This window comes from Zootoca vivipara, chromosome 10, assembly GCF_963506605.1.
Source record: "Zootoca vivipara chromosome 10, rZooViv1.1, whole genome shotgun sequence".
NCBI lineage: Eukaryota > Metazoa > Chordata > Lepidosauria > Squamata > Lacertidae > Zootoca > Zootoca vivipara.
Window position 1 is genome coordinate 49,561,560 of NC_083285.1, and position 23,016 is coordinate 49,584,575.

Consider the following 23,016-nt stretch of genomic DNA (forward strand, 5'->3'; position numbering starts at 1 on the left):
CAGTGGAAGACAGGAGTGCCTGGCGTGCTATGGTCCATGGGGTCATGAAGAGTTGAACACGACTAAACGACTAAACAACAACAACAGGGTGAACCATGTACTCCTTGGAGGAAAAGGTGGAATATAAATGAAATAAATAAGTTCTTCTGCTTACCTGCTTAAGAAAGCTGGAGAGACCAGCCAGTGAGATGGAGATGTCAGTTGCCAACTTGGCATCCAGAGATCTCATGGTAGCAATTGGACCCATGCCAGTAGCAAAATGTGCCTGGCTTCTGGCTAATTTCTAACACTGCTTAGTTTAATAATTTTGAACTACACAAGAGGGGTAAACCTATAAAAGAACAGGATAAACATAATATTCTCCATGACTAGGGGCATGTTCAAGAAGGATACAGACAAGCTGGAACGTGTCCAGAAGAGGGCAACCAAAATGGTCAAAGGCATAGCTGCCAAGTCTCCCGTTTTCCCCGGGAAAACCCCCTTTTTACATACCTTTCCCCGGTGGTCCCCCGTATCACTTCGTCTCCCGTTTTTCTCCGTTATTTTCTCCTGCCGGCGGCCATTTTTTTTCTTTCCGATTTGCCCTTCTATGGGCACCAAAATGGCCGCCGCCAGCTTCAAAAGCCGCATGTACACATGTCCGGAAGTGCATAGACGTCACTTCCGGTGTTGGCGGCGGCCATTTTGGTGCCCATAGTTGGGCGGAGCAACACCGGAAGTTGCGTCGGAGCACTTTCTGACATGCGCACAAGCGATTTTCAAAGCCGGCGGCAGCCATTTTGGGTGCCCATAGAAGGGCAAAGCGACACCGGAAGTTACATCGACACAACTTCCGGTGTCAAATGGCTGCCGGTCCCGGATTCTGCAGTCCGGAACTTGGAAAGTAAGGTCAAAGGCCTGAAAACAATGCCTTATGAGGAACGGCTTAGGGAGCTGGGTATGTTTAGCCTGGAGAATAGAAGGTTAAGGGGTGATATGATAGCCATGTTCAAATATATAAAAGGATGTCATATAGAGGAGGGAGAAAGGTTGTTTCCTGCTGCTCCAGAGAAGCGGACATGGAGCAATGGATTCAAGCTACAAGAAAGAAGATTCCACCTAAATATTAGGAAGAACTTCCTGACAGTAAGAGCTGTTCGGCAGTGGAATTTGCTACCAAGGAGTGTGGTGGAGTCTCCTTCTTTGGAGGTCTTTAAGCAGAGGCTTGACAGGCATATGTCAAGAATGCTTTGATGGTGTTTCCTGCTTGGCAGGGGGGTTGGCCCTTGTGGTCTCTTCCAACTCTATGATTCTATGAGAAGCAAAGAAGTGTGCATGCACACGAAAGCTCCTACCAATGACAAACTTAGTTGGTCTCTAAGGTGCTGCTGGAAGGAATTTTTTATTTTGTTTTGACTACAGCAGACCAAAACGGCAACCTACCTGTAACTACATCTAAATGATATTCAATAAGGACAGAACATGGCTCAAGAATAAATGTGACCCAGAAACAACAGGGAAATATGAAAGATTATGGTAAAACGAGTTACCAAAGTGACAATATGACAGAAAAATCCTGTCATTTGAAGGTACATAAAAATAACCTGGGGGCCAATTCTACAATGGCTTTGTGTGCCAGTTCTCCATAGGGAAGATTCCCTAACCCTATCTTAAGGTACAACTATCTTGGAGCACCCTAGAATGTCATTTCATCTCATACCATAGTGAGCACTAAAGCTAATGAAGTCAAAATTCTGGAATTATTTTACTCTAAAGCAGCAATCAGTTCTAAACCAAATATTTGTATTTTGCATTTTTCTGTTGTAAACCACCTTGTCATATTTGGATGAATGACAGTTTGGACATTTAAATAATGATGATAAAGTAGCAGCAAAACTATAAGGTGATACTCCTGAGGGAAATTCCCATTGCCTTTTCCTTCATCCCCTTTATTTGTAGGAATGAGGCATCTGGGAGACACATTATATCTTAGGCAACTATCTTGCTCTAGTACTTTGGAGGGGAAAGCCCCTGAAAAAGGCTGGCATTTCCCCCTTCTACTGGCAGAGTCTTTTTTCAGGTTCTGCTAATTTGGCAACTATGCCCATTCCTAAAAGAGACACCTGAACCAGGGGCGTAGCCAGGATCTAAACTAGGGGGGGGCAAGCCATGGTCGTTCAGGGGCGGGGCCAAGGCACGGAAGGGGAGGGGCTACAAAGTGGGTGGGGCTAAAGGGCCAGCGGGCCTGATGACATCGTGGCGGTGGCAGCAGCGGCCACCTTGTGCTTCTGGGGCTGGTAGCGTTGGCGGCTACCCTGCTTGGCTGGAGAGGACGGGAGGGTCGGGCAGGCGAGAGGGGGTGGCAGGGCGGGCAAGGGCGAGGCAAGACACGGCCGCAGCCACGACGGCTCCGAGGCGTTGCTGCATATCAGCATAATATTTCAACCATGGTTCAAGCCCCACCTTAGGAAAAAATTCCTGCATTGCAGGGGGTTGGACTAGATGACCCTTGTGGTCCCTTCCGACTACAATTCTATGATTCTATTGATATATTACCATAGCATATGCATCATTCTGCTTTCTTGAATTGTCCTACTCCTAGGCATAGCAGCCAACTCCTAGAGGCCTAGGTGCCCCCCCCCCAATTACTGGTAAATACCGTATTTGAAAGAGTCATCCCCCCATGTTGATGGGCTTTCTATGTGGGGCTTATCTGCCCCCCCCCGTATTTTATTAAGGATGGAAGAGGGAGGGAAGGAAGGAAGAAATAGAGAGAGAGATAACTCATATTTGTGGGTGTCTCTGGATGACGCTGTGATGCTGGAACTCTCCAGCAAGAGGACGGGAGGGTCGGGCAGGCGAGAGGGGGTGGCAGGGCGGGCGAGGGCGAGGCAAGGCATGGCCGCAGCCACGACGGCTCCGAGGCGTTGCTGCATATCAGCATAATATTTCAACCATGGTTCAAGCCCCACCTTAGGAAAAAAATCCTGCATTGCAGCGGGTTGGACTAGATGACCCTTGTGGTCCCTTCCGACTACAATTCTACGATTCTATTGATATATTACCATACCATATGCATCGTTCTGCTTTCTTGAATTGTCCTACTCCTAGGCATAGCAGCCAACTCCTAGAGGCCTAGGTGCCTCCCCCCCCCAATTACTGGTAAATACCGTATTTGAAAGAGTCATCCCCCCATGTTGATGGGCTTTCTATGTGGGGCTTATCTGCCCCCCCCCCGTATTTTATTAAGGATGGAAGAGGGAGGGAAGGAAGGAAGAAATAGAGAGAGGGATAACTCATATTTGTGGGTGCCTCTGGGTGACGCTGTGATGCTGGAACTCTGCATGTACAGGAGCCTTGTAAGCAGCTTTCTCTCTGCTTGATTTACAGCAGGCACGTCCAACAGGTAGATTGTGATCTACCAGTAGATCACTGGATGTCTGTGGTAGATCACTGGTAGGTCACTGGCACCCCTAAAAAAAGCTCACCCAAAATTTTCCACCTCCCACAAAAAGTTGAACTATGACCTGAAGCCCTAAACAAAAATGGGCCTCCCTCCCTCCTAAAAGAAGCTCAACAAGTTTGACCTAAACCCCAAAAAACAGGGCTTCCCTTCCTTTAAAAAAAACTCAACAGCTTTGACCTGAACCCCCCAAAAGGGGGTAGATCAACCCCAGTTTTAAACTCTGAGTAGATCAGAGTCTCTTGGGAGGTGGCCACCCCTGATTTACAGTATACAGATGCAGGAGGAGGGGCAGACTGGAACACCAATGCTTTTTATAAACATCACTGTGTCTGTCAAAGCTACAGCCCCCCCCCCTTTCTTATTCACTTCTTTTTAGCCTTGCAGAGCCACCTTAGTCAAATTGAATCCTCTGAGTCTGCACCCTCATTAAATCGCCAATAGAACTCTTAATGCTCCTGAATGCTCATTAACAACTCCCACAATAGGGTGAAATGGTCAGCTATCGAATCTTGCCTGGGGATATATGCTCCATTGTCTTAACTGCTTAACTACTGGTAGCCACTTTGCTTTATTTATTTGATGTGTTTTTGTTACTGCTGTGTCCCCCCCCCCCCCAGCAAGCGGAGACTTAGCTGCTCTTGCTAAAGCAAAGCCCTTTCCACTTCAGTTTTTGGAGGGGGAAAGTGCTGGTTATGGTCTGTAAAATACATTAATTTTTTTGCTTCTAGGGGGGGCAGCTGCCCCCTCCTGCCCCCCCTGCCTACGCCCATGACCTGAACACTCATGCATGCCCTCATAATCTCTCATCTAGACAGTTGCTCTTCAACTGGTCACATATATGGTAAGAAACTAAGAAGTGGGCCCTCACATGTAAGTGTGGGTCCTTGGTGTGACCATGGATCAAGACTAATATAATGCTGTACAGAAGACTGTTTTAAAAATCTAATTACCGGTAAACCAAAATGCAGCAACCAGATTAATGCCTGATGCTTGCAACAGAGAGCATATAACACTTGTATTTCAAAAGTACCACTGGTTGCCAATGTATTCCCAGACTAAATTTGAAGGTGCTAGCACATACTTTTAAAAGTTTGGGCTATACTGTATACCTCCTTCCATATGTTCCTTCCTTTAAGACCTATGAATGAGAACCTTTAGGCACTTATTGTGTCTATTAAGCAAGAAGCCACTGTGATGGCTCTGAAGCTTTGGGAGAAGCTCCTCAACACATTGTGACTGACTGAGGATCCTGCACTTGTAAGTACATAGATGTTTAAAGCCTAATGGCAATAATCGTTTATTGGTTCCTTCTCTCTCTCTCTCTCTCTCTCTCACACACACACACACACACCAGCTGTGATTTTATCTCATCCCTGTTTTATTGTTGAACTGTAACTGTCACTCACTTCAGAAAATCAGGATGATTGAAAGGCTGGTACAAAGTGACCTGAAACGAATTCAACTTTGCGATATCTATATATATATATATATATAAATGTAAAAATCGTGAAACTGTGTTCTACACTTTTCTCCGTAACCGCTTGACCGATCGTCCTGAAATTTTGACACAACGATCCAGGCCACTCCCCGAGCGTTGTTGGGGGCAAAAATCCCTCAAATCACACATCTGGGCAGGTACAGACCTAGATTTCCACCAAGTCAAACAGCGCCCTCAAGTGGCGTTATACCCTCCTCCACCCCCTCCCTTCCTGTGAAATCTAAGCCACACCCACAAACCAAATGACATCATCAACCAAGCAACTGAAACCACCAAGTCGGCCATTATCACAAGCCGCAGCACGGCCTCTGTTTTATGTAGGCTCCTGACAGGCCCGGGGGGGGGGATAACCCACAGCAATGCACTTGGGGGCATGGCAAGGGGTTTTTACTTTACCATTTAGCACCACTACCCCCCCCAAAAAAACCACCAAAAAACCAACATTGCCAAGTGGAGGTCGGGGCCTGCCTGGGGGGGGGTGGCACAGACCGCAGCACGGCCTTTGATTTATGTAGGCTCCTGCACGGCAAGGGGTTTTTACTTTACAATTTAGCATCACTACCCCCCCCCCCAATCCATAATACAAAAATAAATACCATCCTTCAAAACGTCATGAGATATTCCGGTCATGGAGGGGGGGGGGACAAACTGAATAGATCATGGATCGGGACACGTGGGGGCAGTCACAGGGATTAGCCACAACAACGCGCCACACCCACAAACCCCGCCTCCGCACTTTCTCTCCCTAGATATTTGCAGTGGCCACCCCCCATCCCATTTACAATTCCCTACCTTCCCCTTGCCACTTCCTGGGTTTTTTATGGAACTGAACAACTCGGGTGCTTCAAAACGCACCTTCTGTTGCCAGGCCCTTACAGGGCCCGGGCCAGGTAGATAATGTGGCCCTGTTTTTAACCCTTTTGTTACTTTTTTCATTTTAATGATTGTGAATATGCTGACTGAGGCCCCCTTTAGATTCGGAGGCCCGCGCCAAGTGGCCCATATGATCCCCCTCCTTCTGTCTGGGCCTGTCTGTTGCTACGGGGCTATGGGGCTTCACTATTTGACCCCCCCCCCGTGTTGGGATTCTTTAAGTAGTTCTCTGGGTCCTAGGGCGCATCATCACCCCCGATAGAAATGTTCATGCTATATATGGAGATACAGGGGGGAGGGGACAACAGAGGGCTCAGACAAAAGTAAATAATGGGAAATGGAACCCAGAAACTGACAGTTCCTTCTCCAAGGCTGGGGGCCAATGTAGGAAGATACCAGGGGTAGGGGCCAACACTCCCCAGGGACAACAGAGGGTTCAGACAAAAGTGCATGCTGGGAAATAGAACCCAGACATGACACGCAGAGCCCTCACTGCTGGCACACGCCCCACCAGCCCATTCGCACTGTTGTTGTTGTTGCTTTCCTCCCATTTGTTCTCCCATTCCTCCTCACGCTACAGCTCCGCTGTTAAAACCAGGATCCTTTTGTTGTTGTTGCTGCTGCTGGTAGCCAGAGATTGGTTTTTTAACCCTTTCTGTGCTGTTTTTTCTAGTGCTTTGGCAGACTATGATTGGGTGTAACGGCGTTCATTTTTAACTCGTTCTGTGCTAGGTTTTTTGGCACTTTGGCAGACTATGTCGGTGCTGCGTGTTAGTTCCAGCAAAGGTATTATTTGTCATTTATTTCTGTTCTCTCCCCCCCCCAAAGCGCAGCAGCTTTGGGGCACCCCCCCCCCAAAGCAAAGCAACTTTTACACACACACACCCAAAAAAACCTCCAAAACTTTGGTCCGCACCTCCCCCAAAAAAGCTCAACAAGTCTGGACACTTTGTGATAAATAAGGGGTTTTTAGTTTGGTTTGGTTAAATAATTAGTTTTTGGTTTATTAAATACCGTTATATATTACAATTATACATTTTTGTTATTTAAACTATAAATATTGTGAAATTATGTTTTATTTCTCGAAGTGACACACCACCCGAGTTATGCTCGGTTTTTTGGCGAATTTTGACACACCAAGCTCAAAAGGTTGCCCATCACTGACCCAGAACCTAACAGTTCCTTTTTGAAGGGTGGGGGCCAAGGTATGGAGATACAGGGGAGGGGCCAACACTCCCCAGGAACAACAGAGGGAAGGGTATCCTACCGAAACACAGGGATGAGCCAGGGTGGAGGGAGGAGGGGCAGGATACGTCATGGATCGGGACAGGGTGGGGTGGGGGAATCACAGGAAAGAACCACAGCAATGCGTGGCCGGGTCAGCTAGTTTAACATATAAAGCTCTGGTAAAACCAGCGATATATCACTTTTTCCCTGTGCTGGCGGGGTGGGTGGGAGTGTTGCACTATGTTCCAGGAGCTGTAAGGTTTGGCTCCTTGTTGTGAAAGAATGAGCACAGAAGACAAAATTTAAAAACTTTTAAAAGTGGGGTGGGAGGAGAAAATGTCTAACCAAGCACCTGCTAAGAGTTCGAGAAAGCCTTTTCACACATTCACCCTAAAGTAATAGATTATATGCCTAATCCTCCCTCGTGTCCCTAGTCACCGCAGCCGTGCCTTTATTGGCAGCGTTTAAAAACCATATAATTTAAAAACCATATAAAGATATTACTCTGAATCTCAGTACCCCCCGTCCTAATAACAATGTTTACAACTGCTTATCAGTTCGTTGTCCCTTTTTTATTATCCATCTAAACTGTCCATATTTTTTGTTACTTTACAAGCGTGATTAAAATCCTGCTACACATTCCCATCCAGCATGGGATGTACTACTGTTGGGAGCAAGAAGAGACCAGGGCGCTATTGGCAACCCTAACTTCTCGCAGCGCCGTTATTAACGTCCTCCCCGCCCCACCGCTCTCCCTCTCCTCGTCCGGCAGAGCTACGACCACCTCCCTACTCACCCTGTGGTCGCGGGACAGAACCGCCACCTTTCTAAGCAGACGCTGGAACTAAAAAAAAAAAAGCCCGGTGGGTTGCTAAGCAACCCTCCGCACGCTCCGCCAACCGGCTGTTCGCGGCGGTTTAATTTCAAACTCGTCGCCACTAGCCAATCAGCAAGCGCTGCGCTCCGTGACCCGGAAGAGGTTTGTCGCGGTTGGGGGCAGATACCGGAAGTGCTGAATTCTTCGCGGGAGCGTGCGGCTCAGAGAATGAGGTGCGGAAATTTGGAATTGTTTTTTTTAAAATGGTGGGAGATCTTATGAATATTATGCTGGATCAGGGCGGGTGGGGGGTGTCTTGCGGTTTAACGGCTGCTTCCAGTCTCTGAGGGATGGGAGGGTGGAGATTTGCGGAGGTTGCATCGCCTCAGTCTTCAGGGCAGGGGAGAGGGTAGATTTAATTTTTTAACATTGAAGCTCAACGCTGTGCTGTGCGAGGAATACCTCATGTAGAGAGAAACATCGTTCTTAGGGCCGGTTGAAGCGTCCAGGAAAATATGTAGCACGTTTCTGCCGGTGCTGGTGTTTCACCCCTAGGAAATGCTGGATGGGAACGACGCGTTGCTCAAAATACAGCAGCGGCAACAATGGAAGCCGTTTTGTTTTGATATGAACTAATAGGCTGGCTCTCCTTTCTATTTTGTATCAAAGCTTGCTGGCATGGAATGTTTATGCACACTTGGGAAGAACCACTTGATAAGCAACTTTCAAATATTGCAGCCAGCCTTGATTTTCCTAAAAGCCTTGCACTGCCACCTCACTCTGGATAATGTACAACAGCCTTCCCCAGCCTGATGCCCTTCAGTTGCTTTGGGCTACAAAGCCCATCAGCCCCAATCAGTATGGTTAGGAAACGATGGTTCAAGCAGCAACTAGAAAGTGCCAGTTTGGGGCTGGGAGAGGCTGTTGTACAGGCTGCTTCTAATTCTCTCAAAATTGGCATGAGCAGTCAAACCTGAACAATTATTTTTGAGGGACAGAAGAAGAGTTGTTGTGAAGTAACAGCTATATTGCAACAGGAAAAACTACATGCAAAAAGACCCACTTCAAATAATGAACAGTAGTAACCTGTTGTGAAAAAATGAAAGCATTGGCGCTAAAAAAATTTTTTTTAAAGAATCATAGGTAAAGGGACCCCTGATCATTAGGTCCAGTCGTGACCGACTCTGGGGTTGTGGCGCTCATCTATCTTTCTAAATGAACGTGAGAGAAATGTTTTGATTATCTGCAAATCCCAAGGTGGAATTGTTTCATTTTCTTATACATAATATCCTGCCTTTTTTTTCATCATGGAACTCAAGGTGGTGTACATGTGGTTTTCAGGCGGTCACCCATCTAAGGTACTGATCAGATCCCACCCAGCTTATCTACAGCTCATGTAGACCACCACCACTGTGCTTTATGCCTTGATTCTAAAGGGTGTTTAAACATTAGGACCATCTATTTCTATGAATATTCCTTCAAAGTAAAAAACCTTTAGGGGAAAAGATAAGATCTTCATATGCCTGAGGAATAGCAACATTTATATATAACTTGATGGTACAAAACATAAACACAGTGATCCAAAAGAATTATTTTCCCATTATGGTGCTGTTCTATTTCCTTTGCAGCACAAGAAGATATATATTCAGAAGTGAAGCCTAGTCTACACAATTGCTTGTTTTCCTGTTCCTCTCCTTCTCTTTTCCCATCTATATCTATTCTATTAAACTATATATATATACTGGGCATGTGGGTTACTATCCACTTTTCTCTGAAACCGCTTCACCGATTCCATTCAAATTTGAACACAACGTCCAAAGCGAATGTCCGAAGGCTCTTATAAGGTTTTCAAAGACAGATGCCACACCTCCGCCAGGTGAAACCCCCCAAAAACCCTTTTCCAGAATGTACCACTCAGCCAAAAGTGCATGCTGGGAAAAGAACCAGGTTGCAAACCAGCGCCCTCTAGCGGCAGCTACACTGGTACTGCACCTGTAGAACCTTCCCTCTCAACAGCACCTCGGCTGCTGTTTACATACTAGGCCGAAGCCTTTACAGACTAGGCTGAATGGAGGTACTGACTTGCCTGGGTTGGGGGGGAGGGATTGGTCAGGACATGGTGGGATCAGTCACAGGGATGACCCGGGGGTGGGGGGAAGATGGGGCATGATACGTCATGGGACGGGACAGGTTGGGGGGAATCACAGGGAGAAGCAGGGGGTGGCGGGAGGAGGGGGCAGGATACGTCATGGATCTACACAGGGTGGTGGCAGTCACAGGAATTAGCCACAGCAACGCGTGGCAGGGCCAGCTAGTATATAATAAATATATTACTTCAGATGAGGAATTAATAGATAGGTAGATATAAAATTACACTCTCCTTACTATTTCATGTTGTCTGTCGGACTATTTGTATGCTTTATTTAATTCAATTCTTAAAGCTTGTCGGCTGCCCAAGGAGCATGTTTGACAGGTGGAGTAAAAGTGCCTTAACTAAAAAATAGCAGAATGAGGCGGACTTTTTAGACCTCAGGTGAAGGATAATGCTGCTATGTGCAAAAGACCTCGCATATGTTATAAAAAACCAAAGCTAGTATATCAAAAAGTAAAGGTTTACGCCCAGTGCACTCTTTGCTATGCTGGGGTTGTTGTTTTTTACTTGTGCAAAGACAAAGTTCAAAACTTTACTCATTGTCCAGTCTACTACTTCTGAATTATATTGCATTATCTTCCTGTGTGTGTAGACCTTATCTATCTTCCATTTATTTCAATGCAACTTCCAAGTCTCAAACTGCAATTGGTTACTTGAGCAAAAGTGTTATTGACACAGTGGAACTTGGCTCTGAGTAAAAGCAGATAACTAACAGCCCAATTGTATTCATGTGCATTTACAATTCAGTTCCTTCTCCACCTGAGGAGCCTACTGTTGACTTGAATCCATTTACTGAAGATGAAGCAGGAGAATTCCCGAAGTGCATCCTATACTGTGGAGTGTGAAGATTACGTGCATGTGGTGGAATTCAACCCATTTGAGAGTGGCACTGCAGAATCACTCATTGCATATGGTGGCAATAATTATGTCGTTATTGGGACCTGCAGGTTCCAGGTTAGTATGCTTTGTGGATCTGAAGCTTATTAAGAAGGCATTGTAACTTGAAAACAAATGCGGCTATTAGTTTTGAGAAGCTGAAAATGTGAATGATGCACTGGGTAAGAAAAGAAGTTCTATGTATAAGTGCGCACAATAATTTTGTAACCATTGGTTGTCATCTTTTTGTCTTTATTGCCAAAGATACCTAAGGTGGCATATCGCATTTAAAAGGCACAATCTTTTTTTAAAAAAAGATTTTTTTAAAGAAGCATTTATTTATTTGCTTGTTTGGTTGTTTATTTAACAATATATATTTGCAATGCAGTTTATATTTGATTAGAATTGATTTCTTTCTGGGGGAAAGCCCTTCATAAAGCATTCCATAGATAGCACTCACTAGTTTGGAATACTGACAGGAAAAACATGAGGGGAGCTGGGGGAACCAGCATGGCTTCTTTAGGATTCCTCACATGAATACATGGGGATATAATGGTATTGCTGTAACCCAATCCTATGCATGTCTGCTCAGAGGTGTGTCCCTATGAGTCTGATATACCTTACCCCCAGGTAATTATATAGAAATGCATGATCTTTCTCATGAGAGGAAGTGCACAAAGAATCTGCAATCCCATGTAGCCAGGCCCCAAATAAATAATTCAGGGCCCATGTTGTTTGTCAAGTCTATCCTATCACAAAATATTTGAGATGGACGGTGTTTTATTACTTGCTCACAAGTGCATTGCATGTATCTGTAGGATGAGGATACAGAAGTGGAAGGAATTCAGTATAAAACGCTAAGAGTTTTTCATCATGGGATTAGAGTTGATGTCATTGCATGGAGTCCAGAAACTAGACTTGATGCTTTATCTCCCCAGATACGGTAATGTATCTAGCTGAAATGTAAACTTTCTTGGTCATTTTTTATTGTGCTAATAACATATCTACAGTTGTACCTTGGTTTTCAAACAGCTTAGTTCTTGAACGTTTTAGCTCCCACCGCAAACCTGGAAGTGACTGCTCCAGTTTGTGAATTACTTTTGGAAGCCAAATGTCCAACGGGGCTTCCACAGCTTCCGATTGGCTGCAGGAGCTTCCTGCAACACAACCAATCAGAAGCCACGCTTTGGTTTCTGAATGTTTTGGAAGTTGTACAGACTTCCTGAACAGATTCTGTTCGACTGTACTCAGAAGCAAGTCTCATTGAGTTATATGGAGCTTACTTCAAGGTAGGTGTGTGTAGAACTGCAGCCTTAGACAACTCATCCTGGAAAGTCAGTTATGAATGAGATGGATAAACCTCTGTGTTTAAAAACAAATGCTACTGTATATATAAAATAAACTCTGTGTTCAACAAACAAAATGTGTGCAGGAACAGGGAATGAAACAATGTGGTGATCTGTCATACAAGCAGTACTGGAGTTTCTTTTGTGAAGCAATGCCCATTCCCTGAGAGTCTTAAAGAAATTTGTCCAGATAAGTATTAGCATTAATCTGTAGCAACAATACTGGTGTGGAGTGGGGGAACTTTGCCAAAGTACCTTTTGTTAAACCAAGTTTTAACAAGTTTTTGTAAGCAGCCTAATTCGTCACATGCAATAATTTGCCAGTACAGAGGGACAGAAGCAATTGGTCCCCTTATGCTATTCTGTGTGCACAGCCAACCCAGAAATACAGAGCCACGTCTGCTATGTGAACAGCACTTTCTCCTGTAGCTATCCAAGGCAGAAGAAAACTGTTCATGTGTTCCATGTGGTGCTGCATTGTGCAGCAGGGTCTGAGAGCCCTGGTCGCCAGGGTAAATTGTCCTTTGCTTATTTCCTCTGAGGCAACTCAGACTTTGGTAAGGTGTCATAGCAGTTTTTGCCTTTTCAGTTTTTGCCTGTACTATTTTATGTTAAATCTGATTAAGTTACAATATTAGGCTGAAGGAACTTGAGTAACTGAAACTTGAGTAATTGAAAGTGTTGAATGATATTTAATTATTTGATTAGCACTGCTAGCATAATCGGCATTGACTCAGATCCCTCCTAGGGTTTTCTTCCTGCTATCTTCTTATTTTCATAAATGTTTGGCTATGAGCTACAAGTTACATAAATGCTATTGATTAGCTCCACACATCAATACATATAAGTTGTTCCTAACATACTAACATACAAAATCAGGAACGGTATTATTTTCTTTAATTGCGAGTAATTCCTGCCTGGCTGTGATCTAATGTATATGTTCAGAGAAATATGGCAGCTTAATTATTTTTCATTTTATAATGAATGCAAATTTACTTCGAGAAATCCATCTTTAATAACATTGCCAACTATATTTCACTTGTATGGAATGACTGAATGTATTGCTTGTCTAATTACCTTAGATTTTGTACTGCAGCTGCTGATAAGAAATTAAGGTTATTCACCTCAGATCTCCAAGAAAATAATGGATATAAGGTGAGAAGGAGAAACAAATTATAATGATAAATGCTATTTTGTGTTCTTTATTTAACATGTCAACTTTTTAAAAGTAAATATTATTGGAGTGGTATTTATGAAGTTACATAAATGTTGTAAACCTTGAATCATTTAGTTTTAACACTTTTAAAATCAGTGTGTTCTTGCAGAACAAAACCATTGTATACTTCTTAAGGCAAAATTTTAATAACATGGATAAATGTTCTTTAATTGCCTAGTAATTGTTCAGTCTAAAATAGATACAAATAGGAACATGAAGGTAGAGCAATATGGCATGCTAAGGAAGAAGAATACCAGAAATATGCAGAGTGGTGCCTGAATAATTTATGGAAATAATATGCAGGGAACTGTTTTACAAGAAGAAATTAAAATCTTGTGTCTGATAAATATTCCTATTGAAGCAGCTACTATTTTATAATTAAATATCACTTTAATCCATGATTAAGAATCACTCTCTTGAATAATATTTATCCTTCTTCAAAACAGCCTCCCATACATATCCAAATAATGTTGAGATTCTACAAGTCATAGTTGTGATAGTTTTAAAACTACAATTTACACTATTGTGATTAAGGTGGTTTATTAACACTCCCAGATTGAGCTGATAGTTCAAGCTGCCAGAAAGTCTACTGGTGCTAGACTTTATATATTAACACTCTGATTTATAACTAATGTCAGTGGAGCTTCTTTGATGAATGATGTTAATCATGTATGTAAACTGTTTTGGAAGATTGTTTTTACTATATAATTGATGTGAGCAATGCTTATTACAGCTTGATCAGACAAGAAATAGGTTTCCATAGGTCCTTGTATAGTAAAATAAACAGAAGTTTGAATGTCAATTGATTAAACATATAATTGTTTGAATTGGTAACATGCTGAGACTTGCAAGACTAAATACAAAAATGTATAATGATTATTCCGAAAACACTACAAATTATGAGATGATGCTGGTTTTGAATGCCAGTTCTGTAGTATTCCTTCATTTACATTGTTGTCCAGTAGAACTATTTTAGGTGTATGGTTAAAGAAAATGATTGTGTCATCTTATGCTCAATATTAATACTTTGCTACCCACTTTGTAGACAAAATGGCTAATATGCAGCCGAACATGGCCCAGTTAGTTTAAAAACACCAAGGTAGCAGATGTTCAGTCTTGCCCTGGTTCTTCTCTTTCTCTGTTTCTGGATCACTGTTAACTTCTCCCACCAATGGAGAGGCTACAGTCGCAGCTTGTCTGCGAGTTGTTTCAACATGTTCATGTTGAAAGCCAGCTTGAAGAAGCTGGAACCTTTGTCTGCTGGTAGTGGTAATGGAGGAATAAAGTGCCAATTGGCCGTAAAAATATGACTATTTGGCCCTAATTTGAAAGATTGTATCTGGATGAATACTTCTCTAACTAGCTATTTCCCTATTACTAACTTTCCTTCCTAGAAACAACTGGATTTCATTAGTATTCAGACCCCATCAATATAGCTTTTAGATTGTATGAATTTGTCATCCATGGCCACAAGGTCAAACTTTGCTTAGAAATCAGCAGGGTCAGTTACACCTTTGTTGTTCTCAATTATTTTTTCTGCAGCCTTTTTGATTATGAAGTACTAATTATACAGCTGTGGGGTCTACAATGCTTTCTTTGAGCAAATTGTCCAGGAGCATTCTGGCCACACATAGAACCAGAGCAAGAACCCTCATGGGCACCTTTCTCTGAAGCTGAAGAAGAGTGTCTCCCACACTCTCACCAAGGCAGTTGTGCAGGGAGTTCAGCAAATGGGAGGCTATGGGATACAAGAGAAGTGCCTCTATGAAGGCGAGAGGGTGGGCATTTCAGTTCTCCAAAAGGGAGCAGAGCCCAGGAGAGGTGGATGGGAGGCAGGGGCTCAAAAACCTCAGCTCCAACCCTTGTTGGAGCAAATTGCTCACTAAGAGCTCTCCTTGGTGTTGCAATAATTGATCTGCCTTCCCCCTTTATCCTTGGGACCATAATGGGACAATGGTCATCATCCTGTCATGCCCTTCTCTGTGGCATCCTATAAAAGGTCTGCTTTGCTCCAACCCCACTTTTAGTGAGTGTCTGAGGTTGCTAGGTGAGGTTTTGTGCAGGTATGGTGCTAGGTTCCATTGATATGCTCATTTCACGAGGCTGCAGTTAGTGGCTGTTTGGCTGTTAAGCTGTCCTGTTTTGAACTAGCTATCTCCTAAAACAGATAGGTCTCTGAGAGCCTTATTGGCTTTATCTGTTTTCCACACACAATCTAGATAGTTATTGTATGCTGCAATGCTCTAAATTGCTTGGGTCCAACACAAGCCATTTCTTTTGTCCCCTGTATCCTACCCTGACAGATAATAATTAAGATCTTCACTTTACATTTGCTTGCTTGTACCAGTTGTTCTTTAACTTCCTTTGTTTATTTTATAACAAAAAATATTTCTGCTTTCTATCAACAGACTTTAGAGGGCCACACAGATTACATTAATGATGTGGTATTTTCACCTAAAGAAGGTCAGGAAATTGCAAGTGTGAGTGATGACCATACTTGCAGGTATGTCTTCTTCTAAACACGTGAATTTAACTCTCTCTACATATTTTTAATTAAAACTAGAGCATTGATCACTGAAGCAATTCTCTAAGTATTAACTATGTAATTTCTAAAAGGGTTGATATTTCACGCAGTGCAGTTTTTCAGAAGATTGCATATAAAAACTGACTAAACTTATTTTATTCCTGTGTATTACTTTAAAAAATACTGTGTGCTTGTACTTCCCTGCAAATTACTTATAAAAAATACTGGCTCACTTTGCTAAATATGTAAAGGAAAAACTTGTAATTGCAGGATTTCAAGCCTTTTTATGGAGGTTTTTTAAAAATAATAATTCATAGAATACATGCAGATCCTGCTTTACTGATGCAATGCATTCTCTGGAAATCGTTTATTAGGTGAGCGTTTGCATAAAAAGTCCACAATTGCCATTGTTTCCTTTGGAAACATTTCTCATAAGAATTTCTCAGGCGGAATTTGTCCACTGTCTTTCCCCCTCTCTCCATGATTTCTTCCTGAAATGGCTGCTGACAACCAGGGAAAAAACAAAAAATCCAAGCAAGTAAGGAAGCTGACTGCTGGAAAAAGTGAACCTGCGGAGAATATAGCAAAGTTTGGGCATAAGTCTTTCATATAGCAAGCATGTGGAGAGCGAGATCTGCATGTATAATAAAATATTTGTTGAGAGGAGGGGGACTTGGAAGTTTAAACAGTTTTATTAATCAAATAATTTACTACTCACTTGTTCTTGTGTCCTTCCAGCATTTTTTTCCTGCACGCACACACACACACACACAGGCCTTTTACTTTAACTCAGGGGTCCCCAAACTACGGCCCCCGGGCCAGATGCGGCCCAATCGGCCTTCCAATCTGGCCCGCGACGACCCCCGCCGCCCGCTGCCGCCGCCCGCTCTCACGGCGCGCGGCGCAGCGACGATCTAAAAAATCGGCAAAAATCCTTTGTGCGCATGCGTATGGGCCTCTCCCGACCCGGAAGAGGTCATTTCTGGTGCACTTCCGGGTCGGGGGAGGCCCATACGCATGCGCACAAGCGATTTTCGTCGATTTTTTCCCCGCCCGTGTGCGTGTGCGCATGCGCACGGGCGCACACTCCCCCGCCCTCCGGCCCGCTGCGCGCGCACTCCCCTACCCTCCGGCCCACTGCGCGGTCGGCGCAGCGGGCACCGGCCCGCCGCGCGGTAAGTCTGGGGACCCCTGCTTTAACTCATAGGATGATGTCCAACATTGTACGAGCAAGCTTCTGCTTGTGCAATGGGACTTACCTTCTTGTCCCTCTCCCCAAATCTGCTCCAGAGTGTCTCCCAATATGGGACTGCAGGGACTGTGTAAAGAGGGAGGGAAAGCCCCATTCACTCACTAGTGGAAGTGTGTTCTACAAGCAAGTGGCCACAGTTGATTTTCACTCATCCTGTGAAACTAGATTTTTAAGTATAGTGAGGTTTACATAGGTTGCAAACTCTCTCCCTCAATGAGGGGTCTGCTCTACAAAGCCTGAAGCAATGTATTTGGTTAGTACTGCTGTCTAGTACAGTGTTTCTCAACCAGTGTGCCTCCAGATGTTTTGGGGCTACAACTCCCATCATCCCTAGCTAGCAAGACCAGTGGTCAGGAATGATGGGAGTTGTAGTCCCAAAACATCTGGAGGCACACTGGTTGAGAAACACTGGTCTAGTAGTTGCTGAGCATGAGTATATATTCCCCATCACTCATTGTAGCACTTTCCTCCGAGTCATAATTTCCATGTGGTAGGAAAATGTTGTAGTTCTAGTACTTTCCTGCATAACTGCTGCTTTTTGTTCAGGATTTATTTTTATTTTTTTGCCACTCCCCATTTTTCTTTGCTGGCCTATTTGTTATTTGGACAGTTAGGATGGATGCATGCTGTAAGAACTGAAAGAAGAGCTATACCCAAGGGTATTCTAGGCCGCTTCCCCTCCTTTGCTCCTCTCATCACAGCCTCTGCCAAAACATGTTGTTCTGGGAGTCATCCTGCACATTCAAAAACCGTTTCAGCCCTTTGGCAGTGGTTGTGCAGTGTTTTTTGTCTTTTATTCTCAGCGGGCTTCCCTTCCTCCACCCCCCTTTACCCCTCATTTTGCAGTACTTCAGCAATAAGACCAGGCTAAATTATTTTTCAAAATAGCTTGAGAGCTTAAGAAATGTAGCTTGCCTTATCCTAAAATTTGCTCAGGCTATATAAACACATGGAGTGTACCAGCTGTTTTGGCAGTGTGATGTTGAGAGGCCAAGATACTGCCCCAGTGTTGATAGGAATGTTAACTTTAGAATTGGAATGCTAGTTTTGTTTGCAAATAGAGCATTTAACATTTTAGTTGTATGTTTTTAATAGAAAAGTAATTACCGTATTTAACTTTTACCCATGGTAGAAAAATCACCCAGAATATAAAAACGCTTTGTTTTCCAATTGTAAATAAATCTTTTTTTCTCTTTCTAAAGACATGAACTTACAGTACAATGTTCACCAATTTAGCTGTTATGTACTGTAATGCTTTACTAGGGAATATTTGGACTTGGATTAAAGATTGTGACATAAGGAGAATATTTGCTGATCCTTGGATTCTAGGGTTTCTTCCCACTTTTTGTTGTATTAAAATGTGTCATACAGATGTGATCCATTCCCCCCTCCCCCGTTTAGCACTTAATCATTACAAAGAACCCGACAATATGCAGGTTTGTGACTTGCTACAGTATCTAGGCATCTCACAAAGAGAATAACTTTCTGAAACAAAAGTATTACCTGATCCCTTATAACTTAGTTGTTAGCATTAATCATATTATATGCTCACTTTGCATAATTGTTCTGCTGTGAAACACTTCGCAACAAATGCCAAGTATTTTCTGCTTGTCATTTTTTATTACTGTTCCTAGGACAGGCCTATCGCTAGACTGTAAATTCTTTAGAAATGAAATCATTGTCTTTAAAAAAAGAAAAGAAAAGAGGTCATAGAAATTTTAAGGTCACTGTAGAGAATCAAGTTCACAGTGTGGTGTAGTAGTTAAGAGCGGTAGACTCCTAATTTGGGGAACCGGGTTCGTGTCTCTGCTCCTCCACATGCAGCTGCTGGGTGACCTTGGGCTAGTCACACTTCTCTGAAGTCTCTCAGCCCCACCCACCTCACAGGGTGTCTATTGTGGGGGAGGAGGGGAAAGGAGATTGTTAGCTGCTTTGAGACTCCTTTCGGTAGTGATAAAGCGGGATATCAAATCCAAACTCCTCCTCTTCTTCTTCTTGTAGTATGAGATAAGGATAAGAGTACTTTCAGTATTTTTTCACATGTGGCTTTTCACTCGCCTCCCATAGATTACGTATTGGTTCTTCACTTTTCTTTTGACGCTTGCTGTATGTAGGTTAAAACAATATAGCAGCCTTGCAAAAAACAAAAAACAATTACTGTGAGGGACAAGGGATACAGGGAAGTCCCTCCCATCTTAAGTTCCAGCCCATCCCCAAGCGCTGGAGAGAGTAAGGAGAGCTCTGCCTCCAGCGGAGAGTCAGGAAGTGGTGTCCGAGGCTCAGGCAAGGTTGTGGAGCCCATGCCTCAGGGGGGACAGGAAGTTGGACGCACGGGGGGGAGGCCAATCCCCCCAACTCCCGAATTGCGACGCAAACGTAGGGGGAAGAGGTTGGGTCTGCCAAAGCTTTGGTGCTGGAAGAAAACGCGCCAATCGCCATTCGGAGGTTCTGACACCTCACCTTAAGGATGCATTTTTACTGCTCTGAACACTGTAAATAATCAGCACTTAATAAAAGCCTTAAAAGACCATGCTGGAGTCGTTACTCTAGAGTAGCCATATCAGGCCCTCTGACAGCAACCTCCGAATCTTTTTTTGGCTACTTTGGAGTGCAGCGATGAGCGCTCAAGAGGCTGAGCAGTGGAGGCTGGAGGCCGAAGCAGCGAAGCAGGAGCTACGGAACCTCACAGCGCAGGCACAGCAGCAATTGCATGCCGCTCAGGAGGAAGCGCGGGGGGCGCAGGAGGAGCTGAACAAGCTGGTGGACCAGGTGAGGACAAAAGAGGAGACTGAGAAACAGCTAAGGGTGATGGTATTGGACCTGCAGAAAAAGTTGGAAGAGGAGAAAACCGCTAGAGGTGGGGGGGCGCCCCAGCCGCAGCTAGTCCAAGTGAGAAGGGGACAGAGCCTAGTCACCAAGTTTAGCGGCGACCCTAGGGAGTACCTAGGATTCGAGACAGAAATAAATTATGCGCTGGAATTGCATGCAGCAGAATTCCCAGATGACGCGCACAGAGTCTCCTTTATCATAGAGCATTTGACGGAGGCCGCCCGGGAATGGGTAAGACCGCTCATTGCGCAAAAAAATCCTTGCATGAAGAACGCAAAATTATTTCTAGAAGCTTTAAAAATAATGTACGCTAGTGACAGTGAAATGGAGGCCACTAAACAGGAGCTTCATAACTTAACACAAGGAAAATCGACAGTGAGGGACTACTGGGCGAGATTCACCATGCTGGTGCACAAACTGGGGTGGGATCTGCAAAGTGAGCCAGTGAAATCAGCCTTCTACCTGGGTTTGCATGCAGACGTTAAGGATGAGCTGGCAAGAGGTCCTAGACCGCGGACTATGGATGAGTTAAGCAAAGCGGCGCTGGCGGTGGGGGTGAGACAGGAATCCAGATGGTATGACAAACAAGCGACGCGCGCAGCAAAACCTTGGTTCCCACGCTCCCAAATGGCTATCCCCTGACTGTCCTCGCCTTAATTGACAGTGGTGCCTCAGCCAACTTCTTCTCGAGAAACTTTGCAGAAGAGCACCAGATCCAGCTTCTGCAGCTGGATTTTCCCCTGCACGTAGCCACCATTGACGGCAGAGAGCTGCTGGGAGGGGCCATCACTCATCAAACCCCCCCCCCCCATGAGAATGACGGTGGGAAGGCACTCAGAGACACTGGCTTTCAACGTCACAACCATCTCAGACCCCCCCCATCGTTTTGGGAATGAGCTGGCTGGCGCGCCACGACCCCTCCATAAGTTGGCACCAGAGATGCATCACGTTTGGGTCGGACTTGTGTCTGGAACATTGCATGCAGCACCAACCAGGGGAGGGGCCTCCAATAGCCACGGTGGCCACCATGCATGTCAAAGGGGGTGAGGCGATACCCAAGCAGTACTGGGACCTGCAGGAGGTCTTCAGCGAAGCGGAGTCCGACCACCTACCCCCACACAGGTCTTTCGACTGCCAGATCAACCTGGTACCAGGGGCAACGATACCCCCAGCCAAGCTGTACGCCATGTCAGATCAGGAACTCGAGGATTTGCGTGCGTTCATAGACAAGAACCTCAAACGGGGGTTCATCAGAGAAAGCAAGGCAGCAGGAGGCAGCCCGGTCTTCTGGGTGGACAAGAAAGACACGCAACAGCGCCGTCTTGTGGTGGATTTCAGACGGCTCAACTCAGTGACAGAGCCAGTGGCTTTCCCCATGCCCAGAGTGGACGATCTCCTGACAGCAGCACGCAGGGGCAAGATTTTCACCAAGCTAGACCTGAGGGGGGCGTACAACTTGATCAGGATCCGGGAAGGCGATGAGTGGAAAACCACGATGTTCACGCCTCTGGGCTCTTTTGAATATCTGGTGATGCCCTTCGGGTTGCAAGGGGGCTCAGCATGCTTCCAGGCCTTCATGCACCACGTCCTGGGGTCCCTTCTCTTCAAGAACTGCCTGGTCTTCCTGGATGACATCCTTATCTATTCCGCTGACCCAGTGCAACATGTGAAGGATGTCAGGGAGGTGTTGCAACGCCTGAAGGAGAACCACCTGTATGTGAAGCTGGAGAAGTGCAAGTTCCACACCAGGGAAGTGGACTTCCTGGGCTACAAGCTGTCAGACAAGGGGCTGGCGATGGACAAGGACAAGGTGCAGGCCATCCTGGACTGGCACAGCCCCAGGACGCGCAAAGATGCCCAACGCCTCCTAGGATTCGCCAACTTCTACAGGAAATTCATCAAGAACTTCTCGCGGGTCACGGCTCCCATCACGGACTGCCTGAGAGGCAAGCAGAAGTTCAGGTGGACGCCGGAGGCGCAAGCAGCGTTCGAAAGCCTCAAAAGGGTGTTCGCGTCCGACCAGAACCTGTTCCACGTAGTGCAGGATGCGCCCCTACGCATTGAGACCGATGCTTCAGACCGGGCTTTGGGAGCGATCCTGTTGCAACTGGACGCCAACAGAGAGTGGAGACCTTGTGCCTTCTTCTCCAGGAAGCTGACACAGCCTGAACGCAACTACACGGTGTTTGATAGGGAGCTTCTTGCGATCCACGCTGCTTTCCAGCACTGGCGACACTTCCTGGTGGGCGCCAAGCACCCCATCCAGGTGTGCACAGACCACAAGAACCTGGAGTTCTGGAGAACGGCCAGGGTGCTCAACCAGCGACAGATACGGTGGGCAGAGTTCTTCTCGAACTTCAACTTCTCCATCCACTACATCCCGGGGGAGCAGAATGTCAGGGCGGATGCCCTCTCCCGCAAACCAGAGTACATGGAGCAGGAGTTGCCACCAGCGCCCAGGCACATTTTCCCCCCATCAGCATGGTCCTGCGGAGCAGCAGTGGTGAGCGAGGCAGAACTCACCGCACTGACGGCAGCAGATGAGTTTGCCTCCCGCATCTTCAGAGAGCTGCGAGGGGGGAGGGAGCAGGCTAAAGACTTTGAGGAAAGGAGGAGTTTGCTTTTTTACAGGGGAGCCCCTGTACCTGCCCACCAAACAGCTGAGAGGTAAGGTCCTCAAACAGATGCACGACAACCCAACGGCGGGTCATTTCGGAAGGGACAAAACCACTCACCTAGTTATGAGACACTTCTGGTGGCCAGGGGTGCGGGAGGATGTGCGGGATTATGTAAGGGGCTGTGACACCTGCCAGCGAGCAAAGGTGGTCAGAGCGCCACCAGCAGGTTTGCTGGAGCCCTTAGCCACACCGCACAGGCCGTGGGAAGTAGTGTCCATGGACTTCATCACAGACCTGCCGTCGTCCAGGGGCAAGACCGCAGTGTTGGTGGTGGTGGACCTCA

At 45.4% G+C, this 23,016-nt stretch overlaps 2 protein-coding genes across 3 annotated transcripts in view; one reads left to right on the plus strand and one right to left on the minus strand.

Moving 5' to 3' along the window:
- Positions 1-7,944, minus strand: part of PARPBP (PARP1 binding protein) — a 35,580-nt gene extending 27,636 nt beyond the window's left edge. Inside the window, exon 1 of one of the 2 annotated variants that reach the window (XM_060279904.1) lies at positions 7,840-7,881. The gene's annotated coding sequence lies outside the window, so the exon portion shown is untranslated. Of the gene's footprint in view, positions 1-7,839 lie in introns of both variants that reach the window. The other variant, XM_035127993.2, reaches the window with a different exon arrangement.
- Positions 7,945-8,038: 94 nt separating this feature from the next.
- NUP37 (nucleoporin 37) overlaps positions 8,039-23,016 on the plus strand; it is a 28,987-nt gene continuing 14,009 nt past the window's right edge. Inside the window, exons 1-5 of the mRNA XM_035127026.2 lie at positions 8,039-8,093; positions 10,760-10,966; positions 11,707-11,831; positions 13,317-13,389; positions 15,859-15,953. Coding sequence (XP_034982917.1) covers positions 10,811-10,966; positions 11,707-11,831; positions 13,317-13,389; positions 15,859-15,953 — 449 coding nt within the window. The 5' untranslated portion in view covers positions 8,039-8,093; positions 10,760-10,810. The remainder of the gene's footprint in view (positions 8,094-10,759; positions 10,967-11,706; positions 11,832-13,316; positions 13,390-15,858; positions 15,954-23,016) is intronic.